Below are 13,317 nucleotides of genomic sequence, written 5' to 3' on the forward strand. Positions count from 1 at the left end.
TTCCGACAATCCGAGGGTAGATTTTTCTCGAATGGATTTGACTACGGGGCTCGCAAGTACGAATAGCCGCGAGCGGATCATCAAGTTGCATGAAGAAGTGTCTGGTATATCGTACGACAAAGCTAAGCAAGTGTGTGTCTCAGTCAGAGGTAGTAAAGTTCACGGATGGGGTCTCTTCGCTGACCAACCTTTCATAAAAGGCGATGTTGTGGCCGAATATCTTGGTGAATATATTTCGTATGCAGTGGCTGATAACAGAGAAAAAATTTATCAGGAGCAACGCATACAGGATTATCAATTCCGACTGGATGAAAAACTTGTCATTGATGCAACCTTAAAAGGCGGACCTGCCCGATACATCAACCACAATTGCACACCAAACTGCTTTGCAAAGATTGTGTCAGGAGAACCTCCCAGTCCTTGTTTGAAACGTGTGATTATTATTGCGCAGCAAGAGATCAGCATTAATGAGGAGATTTCATATGACTACCAATTCCCACTTGAGCTGGACCTTTCCGAACGCATTCCCTGTAACTGTCAATCTGATGCGTGTCGCGGGTTTATGAATTGGGATTTACCAGAGAAAGGATCGAATAATCGTGCGCTACTAATCCACAAAAGAGGAGCTAATATGCGTGATCGCATCCGGCGTCTTGGCCGGCCACTAAAGAGAAACGAAGCCTAGTTGCCAATAAGTGAATAAAGTGTTTGTGTTTGATTGTTTTTAATCGATAAAAGGAGGTTTATTGCCTAGCCAATCGACGATACACGACGGCCATTTAGTCCGTACGACATCTTCCAAATCACCTGATCCTGAAGACTTCCTACCGCCATTCAAAGACGTACTCGCACCTACTGCCTCAACTGCACTCAGCTTGGTGACACGGAATGTGATCAAATTTCCACCTTGAAGACCGTTGTAATGACACAATGGAAGAGAATCCCCATAGTGCTCCAGATCGAGGTGAGTATCACGGCCATTCTGAGAATAAGTAGGTTTGGCAGATGGTTTAGAATCTGACTCTTCCACGGCATCCCACGCTAACTCGTCAGGTTCCGATAAAACTGGTGTCGGCGATCCGTTCACTGCATCAATACTGCAACTAGCCCCGGCTGCCGGAAACTCGACGTCCCATTCAGCCTGTAATTGCCTAGCCAGCTCTTCGTCCGAAAGCTGCTGACCCGATGATTCCGCTCTCAACGGGCTGGCTACTCCCGCCGCGTGACTCAATACCAACATCCCATCTGTAGTGTTATGCGACTGTGACTGCAGCTCCCATTCACTCGCTAAACGTCTTGCCATTTCTTCATCCGTTTCGTTTGATCTCGACGTGAGCTTTTGATCATCATTTCCTGGCAAAAGACCATGCCTCAATAGTTCCATCCCCATCAACGGGCGTGGTTCGTCAACTTCGCTCGTCAAATCAATCGCTGTACATTCTCCCCCTTGTAGAATCATTTCGAGGGTTGCACCCGTCAGTAGACGACTCGTAGCCTTCCAGAAGTCCTCCCATAAAATAATGCCAGCACCTGACACTTCCAGTGTGGCGGCTAGCGTCTGGACACGGGTCTCGCTTCCGATGTTCAATTCCAGTGCCTCAAGAACTCGACCCAACTGAGACGTTTGAATAAATCCGTTTTCGTCACATTCTTCGTTGGACTTGAAAGCTCGGCGACATCTTTCAAGAAGCACATCACTCTGGGATTCTCTCAAAGCATCTGCATCACCAAACAAGACCGTAAAATGACCAGTCGAACCCACAACCCAAACAGGAAATTTGGGAGATTTATAATAGCTGCCCACTTCACAGTAGCGCATTGATTCAAGCTGAGATAGGTAACCAATCGCTGGTTGGCTAGATATTCCCCGACATACTGTCTCTCCCAAGTTAACATCATTATCAAATACATTTGAAACAGCTTGACCAATTAAGCAAACATTGATGAGCTCTTGACCACAGTGTCCAAACTGAGAAGTCAATCGAGTATTGATTGGATCGTCAAATTCGTTCTGAATGCGAGATTTTCCGCGTGATGCCACAATTGACATTGTCAGAAACAACACACCACCAGAATTTTGAAAAAAATTTATTGGACGAGAAGGGCTAGTCGCATTTCCCTTCGGCGATTGCTGTAACGGAGTCATCAAAAAAGTAGAAATAACGCGGGCCAGTCGCAGAATCTTATCTTCCAGACTCGAGGTCTCTTCAATGACACCCACGCCATCGCGCTTTTGCCTTTTTGGTCCAGTAAGTGTCACAGATGCCGGCACTTCCACAGCGAACGTTTGCAGGACCGAGGATACCGCAGTAGGCGATGGAGACGACTCTGTATCAATCGCACTCCACGGTTCTAAGTCTCTCCACCTTAAACCGGCGTCTAGCAAAACGCCGTTCGAGTATTCTGGCAGCACAACGCGTGCCTTGACAGAAGAGAAGTAATCCGTCGTCGTTGAACGGTCTTGTCCATTTTCGCCTTCGGGGACTTTACTAGGGGTCAGTGTGGCCCGAGCAATTATGATAGCAATCGCTTGCGCCAACACCGTTTCCATCACCTCCGACGTCAATGGAGGGAAGTCACTCGATGAGTCTATGTCACCTATAGGGCCCTGTGGCAATGCCAGCCTCGGCGGGCACTCAAATGGCCTCGGCCTCCCCCATAGCAAAACACGTAGGATTTCCGCCTGTACTGCTGCCAAAATACCACACGGGCCGCCCTGATTTTGAATCAATCCCCAAGTTTGCGGATTCATTTCTGCTGTAACTTGTTCTGAATTAAGAGCATCGGTGCTGTTAGTCTTGGTTGGGCTGAACGTTGAAAGCCGTGCTTCCATTTGTAGTGCGGCAGTAGAAGTAACAGACGAGGCCTCCAATAACGACACTCTCTGCCCTACTTTAGATTTGCTAGCATCGTTGTCCGCACTTTTGCCAAATTGAAAACCCTGCCCGATCCAACGCAATTTGTCATTCTCCGTCGTGATGGAAGCATCCCACATGAGGTTGTGAAAGCCGAGCACATCAAATGGTTGTCGCGATTCGTAACATGCCTGTAAGATCAGTTCATCATCTTTGAACTCTTCCACTGTACTGTTATCAGGAGGATCGGGAAATCCGTTCCTTTCCCCCGCACTGGTTTGCGTGACAGCATGCTGCTCCAACGACATTGCCAAGGCGGCTTGGAGTTCGGCGTCTATTTCTTCATCTTCCTCCGTTTGCATAGCTCCAGCCGTTGTTGAAGAATTTTGTAAAGGGGACTCCGTTGTATCTGTGATGGCGGAATCATTAGCGTCGGTTGGGTATGATACTGTTGGCGTTCGTTTCGTGTTAGTTTCTAGTGGTTCGAACGTCGTGGGTCTTCGTTGCCGAATTTCATCGACGGATACAGGCGGGTTGTCGGTAGATGACCCAGGTCCTTCTGCGACATCTGTCTCTTCTTTCCTTGCCGTTGCTTCCACCATGGACTTGAACGATGGTGGTGCAATAGAAGATGTTAATGGTGGCAACAACGTGTCATGGAGGCCTGACTGCGAATCCGTTGGGTTCGGCAAAAAATCCAGAGATTTACAAATCGTGCCTTCGTGAAATTGCTGCGAAAACGGAAACAGGCATTGCGGACCGGTACTCGCTGGTAGTCCCTTTGTAACCCTACCCCTTCACAAGGCCATCCCATCCCTATGTTGATAAATACTACTGTAAGAAAAACGTCTCTCAACGAATAAACGTGTAGAGCATTGCCGAGGCGGCGAACCTTTGCAACGCAACAAGCATCGCACAGAATCGTTTTACGTATCGTTTCCTTCCCAAAGCGATCGCAGATACGGTAGTTCATTAGTACGTATGATAAGTTCCTGTGAAAGCAAAGCAACAATGCGACCCTGGAAGAAATGACTTCTAAAATCTTGATCCTTTTTTCTTCTTTTCAGACAATCACTTTTGTCCTTCAGAATTCAAGGGGACGAACCGGCTTCGAACCCAGACAACATCACCCCTGTGCTCAGCCACGCACGACACATTTTCAGGCATGCCGAACACTCCGAATGAATCGCAGCAACACGCGCACCTTGATAATGACGAAAGAGCCAGCGGTGCGCCGGAAGCGAAAAGCAGTCGTACGATGATGGGTCATTTCTGGGCGGCCCGGGAATACTTGACGCCAACGCTGAAAACATCGGCGTTTTTGGAAAAAGGCGTATTGACACCTGACGAGTTTGTCCGAGCCGGAGACGAGCTTGTGTTTCGGTGTCCTACTTGGAGTTGGCAAGGCAACAGTAGGGGTAGCGGTTCCCAGGCGTCTGCGACAAAAACATATTTGCCTGCCGGGAAGCAATACTTGGTTACGCGGAATGTTCCGTGTCAAGCAAGAGTGGCGAGTATGGAAACGGCGATGGACTTGCAACGGGGTGAAGATGATGAAGGGGATTGGCTGATTTCGAATTTCATCCAGCATAAGGAACGATGCATTGAAGACGAGTTCGATATTTTGGACGAGACTGGGGAAATTATGGATGTGCCCAAAACGGCTACTCTGGAAGAAAGTGATGGTAACGATGAATATGCCGACATGGCAGACTTTGAAGACGACAATGTTATCAGGGATGACGTTGCTACGGCGGTGGTCGTAGATCGCGATGATAATCTCATCAAGACTCGCACATATGATTTGTCCATAACCTATGACAAATACTATCAAACTCCCCGGGTATGGATGATGGGCATGTCCGCGGAAGGGCAGCCCCTTTCGGGACAGGAAATGATGGAAGATGTAATCTCCGATTACGCTAACAAAACGGTCACAATTGAAGCTCATCCTCATGTGAGTGGACCACATGCTAGTATCCATCCCTGTCAGCATGGAAAAGTGATGAAAACGATTGTGCGCAATCTCATGCAGTCCTCCACTGATGGAGACGAAGGGCCTTCGGTAGAAATGTACATCTTCATCTTTCTAAAGTTCGTGAGTTCCATCATTCCCACCATTAATTACGACTTCACCATGGATGTCACCGCATCGACGAGTAAATGATAAATTTTGTCTGTTAATTCTAGCACCGGCTCACTTGTATGCGCCGACTTGATTATGCAGATCGCGGTTTTTATACCTTTGATTTTTCCGACTCGGGAAGAAAGGTTTCCGACAGCTTTCCTGACCTGCATTCGCAAGAACCAAGCTTGTCATCCATTTTGTTTAGAGCGTCTTGAACATTGACTCTGCTCGGTTCTTCACCTTCCAGAATATTGGCGTGTGAGCCTCCCCAAAGCACCAGCAGAATACAGCCCTCACCGGATGTTGCAGTGAAGGATTTGTGGATACTTCCAACTTCGTTCACGAGCCATTCCCCTGCAGACAGGGTCGAGAAGTACCACGGTCGATCGAGATCCGTGAGAGTAGGTCCCTTCAGCTGACATTTTTTGTTTGGATGCTTTTTGAAAGTCTTTGTGATTGGGTCTCCTTTCATACGAATTTCGTGTAATGCACCCTTCGCACAATATGCCAACTCTAAATTGGGATGCGCGTGTAAGTTGAACTGGCAGCCAGGGGCGCAATCCATCACTGACCATTGTAGCTGCCGGCCATTGGACTTGCTGGTCTTTAGCAGTTCCAGCAAATCATTTTTGGGGTCATCTTGGCTTGCCGACAAACTGCTCCAACGATTTTGAATACTGTCGATTTCAGCATCTCCAAGATGCAGTTGAGTTCTACCCGAGCTGGTCTTTTTATATGCATGGTCTCCGGTGGGTAACTCCGGAAAGCCATACATACGAAGAAGACTCCAACGAGCTGCTACCTGCCAATACAAAGGATCCTTCTCCATCTCAACAAAATCAATTCCTTCCTTGGCAAGAACGCTCTGAAGCATATTGCCGGACGGCCAGTTGTCGCCAATTTCTTCCACCACCTCGTAACTATTGACAACCACGTCTTCTTTGCCTACCATGATTATTTGCAATGAGACCGAGTGACACGTTTCACTGTAACCTCTGCAGACTCAAGAAGATAGTCAGCCTCGCAAAAAGCTCTTCGATGATCTAAGTTTGTCTCTAGCAGTGAATCCGTATCCGATCTACCTCTTCTTTTTCGTTTACAGTTTGATTAGATCCGGTAGTATCACTGTTCGTCCTGATTGGCTCGTTTCAACTGTGGATGTCACTTTCACAGTCAGTTCCGCGTGGTTTTTCCTCTAGTCCGGTCACGAGTATCGCGAAGAGTTGATTTGTCAAGTCCGGTACCACGTTTCGTAAGCGCTTCTTTGAAACCGGACCATGGCACCAACACATATTTACATTTCCTCTGCTTTCGGCGGCACTACAGCACCTTCTTAGGCCTTTTTTCCCAGTTAACTTTACATGCTTCGCACCAACAATGCCTCATCTAAGCAAGATTTTTGTGCTCTGGCTGATGGCTTTTGCAGGTCGCACATTCGCCTTTTCAAAAGGCCTCGCCAGTAATCAGCAAATCCCTAGGAGTACCTTTCAGAGGACACCAACTCGGTCGGCTTTGCATTGTATCTGTGTGGATTGCGCAAGAGTCACCAATTGCGCCGCCTACCATTTCGTCGAAACAAAGCATGAGCAGCCGCATATGACGGACAATCCGACTTTTACGCCTCGAGACGGCTCTCCTACAATTCACGTCGACGTCCGAACTATTCGCACAGACGATGACCGCCAGGCTGAGATGGATCGCATGTGGCGCGAATATAAGGATGAAGAACAAAAAGCCGAAGCGAATCAGCAAGAGGGGGGAAAGCTTCGGGGCGAGAAAGTCTACGATTTTACACCAGTGACTACCTACGAGTACGATGTGGTGAAATGTGCCGACTATATGCACGATCCCGGGATGTGGATCCGTAACATGCCAGAAGAAATTCGCAAAGCCAATCCTGATTTTGTGCCATCCTGAGAAATGCTTCTAAATATCATCAAAATCAATACCAATATCATCATCGTTCTCATCTCCGGCCATGGCCATATCGACTGCGGTTTCATTGATACGTGCTGTTTCGGGCAATTCTCCATATTGTTTCAGATTACGTGCTTCGTCTGCAGAATACTTGTGGACGATATCCACCTTCTCGTCCTGAAAGTCACGCTTTGCCACAAGTACAATGTCACCTGCCGTGATCCAGACCTTTTTGCGCATTTTACCACGAATGTGTCCCAAACGTGTCACACCATCAAAGCAAAAGCATTCACACCGACCGTTTCCCAGCATCTTTACCACCTGCGCGTATTCCTGGCCTTAATTTTGATAAAAGACAGCATTGATTAACGATATGGCATATAAGGATTTCTTCCGTAACTCACTCGGCAGTGTTGCCCTGTAGCGTTCGGTTCATCAGGGGGAACCAGTATTCGTACGTACCATCTTCCTTAAATTCAAGTTCACGCTTACTCTCTTCACCGTCACCCTTTCCCCTTCTCCGATTCTTTCCGCCTTTGCCTGTGAAATTGAAAGGGAATTACTTTGCGTGAGATATCCCTGCGATAGACCTTTTCCAAACTCACGCAGTCCAAGAAAACAAAGGGGTGAGAAGTATACGCACCTTTCGGTTTCGGCATAATTCTTAAACTCTTGTGGTCACTTTCTTGTGAAGAAGCTAGGGGCACTCGTTTTCCCTCAGAGCCTGCAAACACAAAATTCCTGCAGTCAATTGTCCCAACACTCGGCAAACCGTATGCGCAAGCAACGATGCGCAGAAGGCCGTGGATGGATGGCGACTCGCGATATGGCTTCTTGGGTCGCCAGTGTGGTACGTCCGGCGTATGTCAATACGCGAATTCGGACGACTGGCATCTCTAGGAGGAGGATTCCTTCTTTTATGACATGTTTATTTTATATACATTGATGCTTTCCGACAGTCGGAAGTAATAAATGAATTTATTTCAAGACTACCTATACTCCTTTGACTTGTTCGACTAATCTTACCGCTTACTAAAATCTCGAAATCACGCTTGACCTCTCGCACGAAAATTTTTGCTGCTGGACGCTACACACTCGGCCCAATTCTTCTCGGTCCTCGTCGTCGCAATTGTCGTTGCGTTGATCTTGCACCGAAGGAATCAGAGAATAGAATACCATGGGTATTACACGTGAGGGACGCCACAAGCGTCGCGAGACCGGAGGTCGCCGCGCCAAGTTCCGCAAGAAGCGCAAGTTCGAGTTGGGCCGTCCCGCCGCCATGACCAAGATTGGTGAACCACGCATTCATCCGGTCCGATGCCGCGGAGGTAACATGAAATTTCGGGCACTACGGTTGGACAGCGGTAACTTCTCTTGGGGAACCGAGGTTTGTACGCGCAAGGTCCGTGTGTTGGATGTCACTTACAACGCCTCGAATAACGAACTCGTCCGTACCAAGACGCTTGTCAAGGGCGCTATTGTGCTAATTGACGCCCATCCTTTCAAGAATTGGTATGATTCTCACTACGGCGTCACTATCGGTTTGAAGAAGACGGGTGGAGAGGATCGTACTCAACCTTCCGTCGATCTTACGGAGAAGTCAACCCAAGTGCAAAAGAAGCTCAAGTCTCGCCAAGCGAATCGCTCGCTTGACTCAGTTTTGGACCACCAGTTCGCATCAGGGCGCCTTTTGGCCAAGATTACCAGCCGACCGGGACAGACAGGACGTTGTGATGGATACATCTTGGAAGGCGCTGAACTTGCTTTTTACCAAAAGCAAATGGCAAAGAAATAAAGATAAGAATATCTCATTGTGAACATCTAATGATTTACCAATTTTATTCTTTGTTTACAGTTAGACGCCAGTAATTGTGCTGTTTCTCTCAAGTCTGTGTCAATACAAACTACGAAACTTGGCAATTTTTCTCTTGAATATGAGCACGAGATTGAAACGCACAAAGGAAATTAGTTTCCATCCTTTGACAAAGTTTGTTGCTGTTTAGAGAACAGATGTCAAAATTAACGTGCCATGGAATTGAACCATGGTGCGCTATCCCCAAATCACGTCGTTTGACCTCGTCACATTTAAGGTATATCAAGCATATTCACTTATATCTTGACATCCTCCCTGCTTGATATTCCTTTGCCCTTGAGCCATCTTCCCCACACGCTGGAGATGACCCCTGCCCCTCCTTTCTTTATCCACCCGAGTAAGGTGTCGACAAGTCACTTTGCCCCTGAGCCATCCTCCCCACTCAGGAGATGACCCCTACCCCTTTCTTCTTTATCCACCCCAGGTCAGGTGTCGGCAAATCAAGACTTTTTCAAATCGGGTATCGAACTCCCGGACGTGTCGTGAAATGACCGTCAGTCATGTGTCCGTACTTCGGACTGATAAAGGAACAAACGGACGAACGTCTAACTGACGTTGGGTGGAAAATATATGTATTCATGTGATGAGAATTATCTGTTTAGGAAAGCAAGACTATGTGCGATGAAGCAAGCGAAGTTCAAATATGATTAATTGGAACAAGAGCAAATGTTGGCGAGAATGAGCGGTTGAAATGAGCGAAGTCAATCGTGTGAAAAACACATTAGAAAATAGGTTTAAACCCCACAATAAGAACAAGAGTTTGGAAGGAAGTTGACTAACTGTTATCCTACGTAGAGTGAGCAGAGAGGGTCGAGATTTCAACAAACAGACACCAATTGAAAAGATTCACGCAACATACCCACTGCTTGGCTCGTCGTTGGCAAGAGAGGCACTTGTCAAGATCTAATACATACACATGACGATTCAGCAGACCTTATCTTAACTAAAATCTTTCTAAGCAACAGGGTTCTCGACTTTCTAACATAAAACATGATGGTACGCATACTAGTTGACTTTCAGCCATCAAGTGATTCAACTCTCTTATCGTCCACTTTTGCGAATCTCCTGCTAATGTAGGCATTGCGCTTCACAAGCGTTTATGTCGCCAATGGAAGCAACCTTTGATTCCTGGCTTAGAACTCCGAAGGTCCATTGTCTTCGGAGTCGGCGGAAGCTTGAGATCTTGTGGGTGAAGGATCGCGTGATTGCTTTCCGGAACTGTTCTCATCGGACGTCCAAGAGTACTCGGACTCGTCATCGGAATCCTTGTTTCCTTCCGGAATTACGATCATTTCATTTACCGATTCGCGGCTGTTGGTCCGTACGAATGTACCTTTTTTCTTCTTTTTCATGCGTCTTCGGTTCTTTGTGGCTTGTGGAGCTTGACCCTTGCATGCGCCTGGTGGTAGAGGCGGCAAGAAGTCTACAACATTCTCCAGTTCTCCAATAACTTGTACCTTGTCTTGTTCCAGGGATGTCTTTTCTGCGTTTGGTGGCATTGGAGGTAACGTGGACGACGTTTCCTGCTCGGACTCAAGATCAGAATCATCATTTTGAACATGGTGGTCTTCGGTTGCTTTAGCTTCGGGAGTACTCGCCACTTCCTGGTCCGCAGAACCATAGGGGACTGATTTGGGGCTTGCGGTCTTGAGTATATTTTGCGGTTGTTCGGAAGCGACTTCGCTCTCATCTGGCCGAACGGAATCGAAGCTTGATTCCAAAAGGATTTCATCTTCCGACTTGGCCGTCAAAGCCTCGGCCAGCGAGGGAAAATCTCCTCTTTTGGTAGCTTCCTTTCTTGTCGAGTTCTTAGCTGTATCGTCGCGGTTGGTCGCAGAAGCCTCGTGAGACCTGCGACAGCGCACCAACAGTATCGCGAGTACAACTAGCAAAGCAGCGGCTGAGGTAATCGACGCGGCAACAGCACCTGTACTAGGACCAGAAGAGTCATTGACTGCGCTTGTGCTTGTGGCACGAGGCTCAACAAAATTATTGCGGTCGCCCAAGTAGAGCGTTTTTTGCACTGGAGTCACGAGACTCCGTTGATCATTTAGGTCGTTCTCGATTTTGCTGGCTACGTAGTTCTCGACAGCCTTGCGATCATCGCCAACATAGAAGACTTCCATCTCCCCCAACATGGGCAAGCACCGAGACCCGGATTCCGTCACGAGGTGTTCGCAGGAAGCTGTATGTTTAGAATAAAGGAATGCATGGTAAGCGAAAACCGTTTCAAAGAGCTTTTCATTCACAGCCAACGATCCTGATTCAGAGATCATAGCTCAGAATTTTCAACGGCTTAACTTACCAACACTGCTATCTACACTATCTTTCGGTAAGCTGCTGGCTCCTATGACGAAAGTCCCTCGAACAGTCTGGAGTCCACGACCGTCCTGTCGGTAGGTGGATGGGTCGAGGCGTTCCAACTGGCAATCCACCAGTCCCATCCCATACGAAACGGTCCACAGTAGGCCCCATTCCAATCCGGGCAAGTCTTGTTCCAAAAATCCTTGCGTAGACTGGTAAGTGGAGTTGTCCACAAGGATTTCGTAGTCGTACTCGACCGTGAGGGAATTCACTATGGCAGGAACTCGTGGGATCGGTGCATACGTATCGTACGTAACATTTGCATCACAATTGTAACTGGATGGATAGCCGTCGATGAAATCAGTCATCATCAAGATCCCGTTGAGATTGGACTTCCTTTTTCCAGACTTTTGCCACTTCTAGGTGTTCTCCGTTTCAGTTGAACTGATAGTGTCCAGCTCTATGGTATAACCTTTGGACAAAAGGTGATTTCGAGGTGTACCCACTACGCGATGGAGAGCGTCCTGTGACCGACCCCCCACGATGACAAGCACCACAAGAAAATAGTGCACTCTTACTCAAGGGGCAACAACAATAATCTGACCATATATGCCCAATTTCATCGATATGTGTGTGAGCGCGTCACAGCGTTTGAAACTGTAGACCTAACAAAAGCCGTCTCCGAAATTGAGCTTTGAATCTGGTTTACCGAGGGCAACTTCTTCTTATCCACTATTTCCAAATATACTTGGGCGCGATTTCTTTTGAACGGTACTCAGATCAGCTTCTTGCTGGGATAAGCCCTGTAAATCCAACAATTCGAAAACTAGGAAGTTTCCTACTGTTGGCATTCCAGGCAGACCATAGAAGATTATATAGAGAAGCGAGCGAGCCCGTACGATAGAGCGAATGTTCCGATTGATATCTCATGCCACCAAATTGGAGTAGACCTCTCACGGAGGGGTTTGCGCAGATTTGTATTGTGGTAAGCCATACTGTAGAGCCAATGCACCGAACCGGTTTTGTTTCAAAATTAAACGATAGCTGGCGGCCCGCGTATATAACTAACTATATGACAACAGTCAGCTGTACGCCCAAAAAACTATCGACAACGGCATCTCGAACTTCGTTACTATTGATGTGAGTAAAGAACGCTAGTAAAGAAAGCGAGGCCAAAACGCAGCTACGTCTATATATATTGAACAAATGAGCTGTTCCAAAATCAAACTGATCTCTACTCAAGAAAGAGGTGCTGGTGCGCTCTTAATTTTGCGAAAGCAGCAAAGAGGTTGTGTGCTTTTACATTGTTGAAACCGGAAGGACGGCAAGTAACATCACAGGCCATACCCGAGTTGATCAAGTTTACAGTGAAAGGAAAAACTGTTCAAAGTCAGTATACGTTGCCCTTGGTCATGACAAGCACAGATCTGCTATCAAATTTCGGCCGCGATTTCATCCAAGTGCATTTCTAACAGTAAGCTGTCCCTAGTCGCATCCGTCTACGCCCAACTATCAGCGTTGGAATAGGCTATGAGAAAGAAGATCCTAGGTTAGGAACCATGGGCCTACATGAATGGAGGTTGGACTCCACATTCCTGCGGCGCTGACGCTGGTCCACTTATAGCCACATTTCCAAAGTTTCCAAACAAATATTTTGTCAATAAGTCGCCTACCCAAAACGGCAGGAGGCGGTCTTGTCTGAAGATGTCTTGTCCATAGCCCATGGTGTAGGCTCGTTCGACTTGAAGTCGTCAATGTGCACCGACTTGCTCAGAGCAATATGGTAATGATAAAAGCAAGACTTTCGCGGTCTTTGGAGTATGACCAGAACATCCTTGCATAAAACCATCACCACCCCGGCTGTTGAGAATACACCGGTAGCGGTGGGACGGCCATGGTCCTTCGTATTACTTAACTGCTGATTCCGTTTAATGGTAATTGGAGACGGAAAATGCTCCATACCGTCTCCGGGGGAGTACACGAGTGTGGGACCTCAATAGACAATCGGATAATTTTTAAGTCGTTTGTAAAGAGAGCATTCTTGTTAGGTATTCAGATATCAGAATGTTCGAAAAACAGCATATTCGAAATGACTGGGCCCAGAAATCTCTCCCAAAACAGGTATTTCTCCTATCTTGAGGTCCTTCTCATTGAAACGGAGCTGTTACGGAGATTAACAGCAATCCTGATACGTATATTAGGGTTGCAGCAATCTCAACACACAAACTCGATCATACTCA

The 13,317-nt window shown here is 47.2% G+C and overlaps 8 protein-coding genes across 8 annotated transcripts; 4 read left to right on the top strand and 4 right to left on the bottom strand.

Annotated features, from left to right (window-relative positions):
• Positions 1–151: 151 nt before the first annotated feature.
• On the top strand, positions 152–568 carry PHATRDRAFT_6915 (predicted protein; the record flags this gene model as incomplete). The annotated part of the gene is made up of 1 exon (XM_002176622.1): positions 152–568. A coding segment is annotated over one exon (417 nt), but the record flags the coding sequence as incomplete, so codon positions are not given.
• Positions 569–712: 144 nt separating this feature from the next.
• Positions 713–3,457, bottom strand: PHATRDRAFT_42694 (predicted protein; the record flags this gene model as incomplete). Its single annotated transcript, XM_002177132.1, has 1 exon — positions 713–3,457. One exon carries the CDS (start codon positions 3,455–3,457, stop codon positions 725–727), a length of 2,733 nt encoding a protein of 910 aa, XP_002177168.1. The 3' UTR covers positions 713–724.
• A 656-nt stretch (positions 3,458–4,113) lies between these two features.
• On the top strand, positions 4,114–5,022 carry PHATRDRAFT_41667 (predicted protein; the record flags this gene model as incomplete). The annotated part of the gene is made up of 1 exon (XM_002176623.1): positions 4,114–5,022. The coding sequence occupies one exon, from the start codon at positions 4,114–4,116 to the stop codon at positions 5,020–5,022; it is 909 nt and encodes a 302-aa protein (XP_002176659.1).
• Positions 5,023–5,147: 125 nt separating this feature from the next.
• On the bottom strand, positions 5,148–5,935 carry PHATRDRAFT_31740 (predicted protein; the record flags this gene model as incomplete). Its single annotated transcript, XM_002177133.1, has 1 exon — positions 5,148–5,935. A coding segment is annotated over one exon (788 nt), but the record flags the coding sequence as incomplete, so codon positions are not given.
• Positions 5,936–6,360: 425 nt separating this feature from the next.
• On the top strand, positions 6,361–6,804 carry PHATRDRAFT_31741 (predicted protein; the record flags this gene model as incomplete). The annotated part of the gene is made up of 1 exon (XM_002176624.1): positions 6,361–6,804. A coding segment is annotated over one exon (444 nt), but the record flags the coding sequence as incomplete, so codon positions are not given.
• Positions 6,805–6,909: 105 nt separating this feature from the next.
• On the bottom strand, positions 6,910–7,441 carry PHATRDRAFT_8976 (predicted protein; the record flags this gene model as incomplete). Its single annotated transcript, XM_002177134.1, has 2 exons — positions 6,910–7,238; positions 7,363–7,441. Coding segments are annotated over 2 exons (408 nt in total), but the record flags the coding sequence as incomplete, so codon positions are not given.
• Positions 7,442–8,018: 577 nt separating this feature from the next.
• On the top strand, positions 8,019–8,740 carry PHATRDRAFT_17414 (predicted protein). Its single transcript, XM_002176625.1, has one exon. It carries the CDS (start codon positions 8,078–8,080, stop codon positions 8,693–8,695), a length of 618 nt encoding a protein of 205 aa, XP_002176661.1. The 5' UTR covers positions 8,019–8,077; the 3' UTR covers positions 8,696–8,740.
• A 1,141-nt stretch (positions 8,741–9,881) lies between these two features.
• On the bottom strand, positions 9,882–11,628 carry PHATRDRAFT_42697 (predicted protein). The gene is made up of 2 exons (XM_002177135.1): positions 11,079–11,628; positions 9,882–10,958 (listed from the first exon to the last, which is right to left on the bottom strand). The coding sequence occupies exons 1-2, from the start codon at positions 11,446–11,448 to the stop codon at positions 9,907–9,909; spliced, it is 1,422 nt and encodes a 473-aa protein (XP_002177171.1). The 5' UTR covers positions 11,449–11,628; the 3' UTR covers positions 9,882–9,906.
• Between the last annotated feature and the right edge of the window lie 1,689 nt (positions 11,629–13,317).

The sequence above is a fragment of the Phaeodactylum tricornutum genome, chromosome 1 (genome assembly GCF_000150955.2).
Source record: "Phaeodactylum tricornutum CCAP 1055/1 chromosome 1, whole genome shotgun sequence".
NCBI classification, from domain to species: domain Eukaryota; phylum Bacillariophyta; class Bacillariophyceae; order Surirellales; family Neidiaceae; genus Phaeodactylum; species Phaeodactylum tricornutum.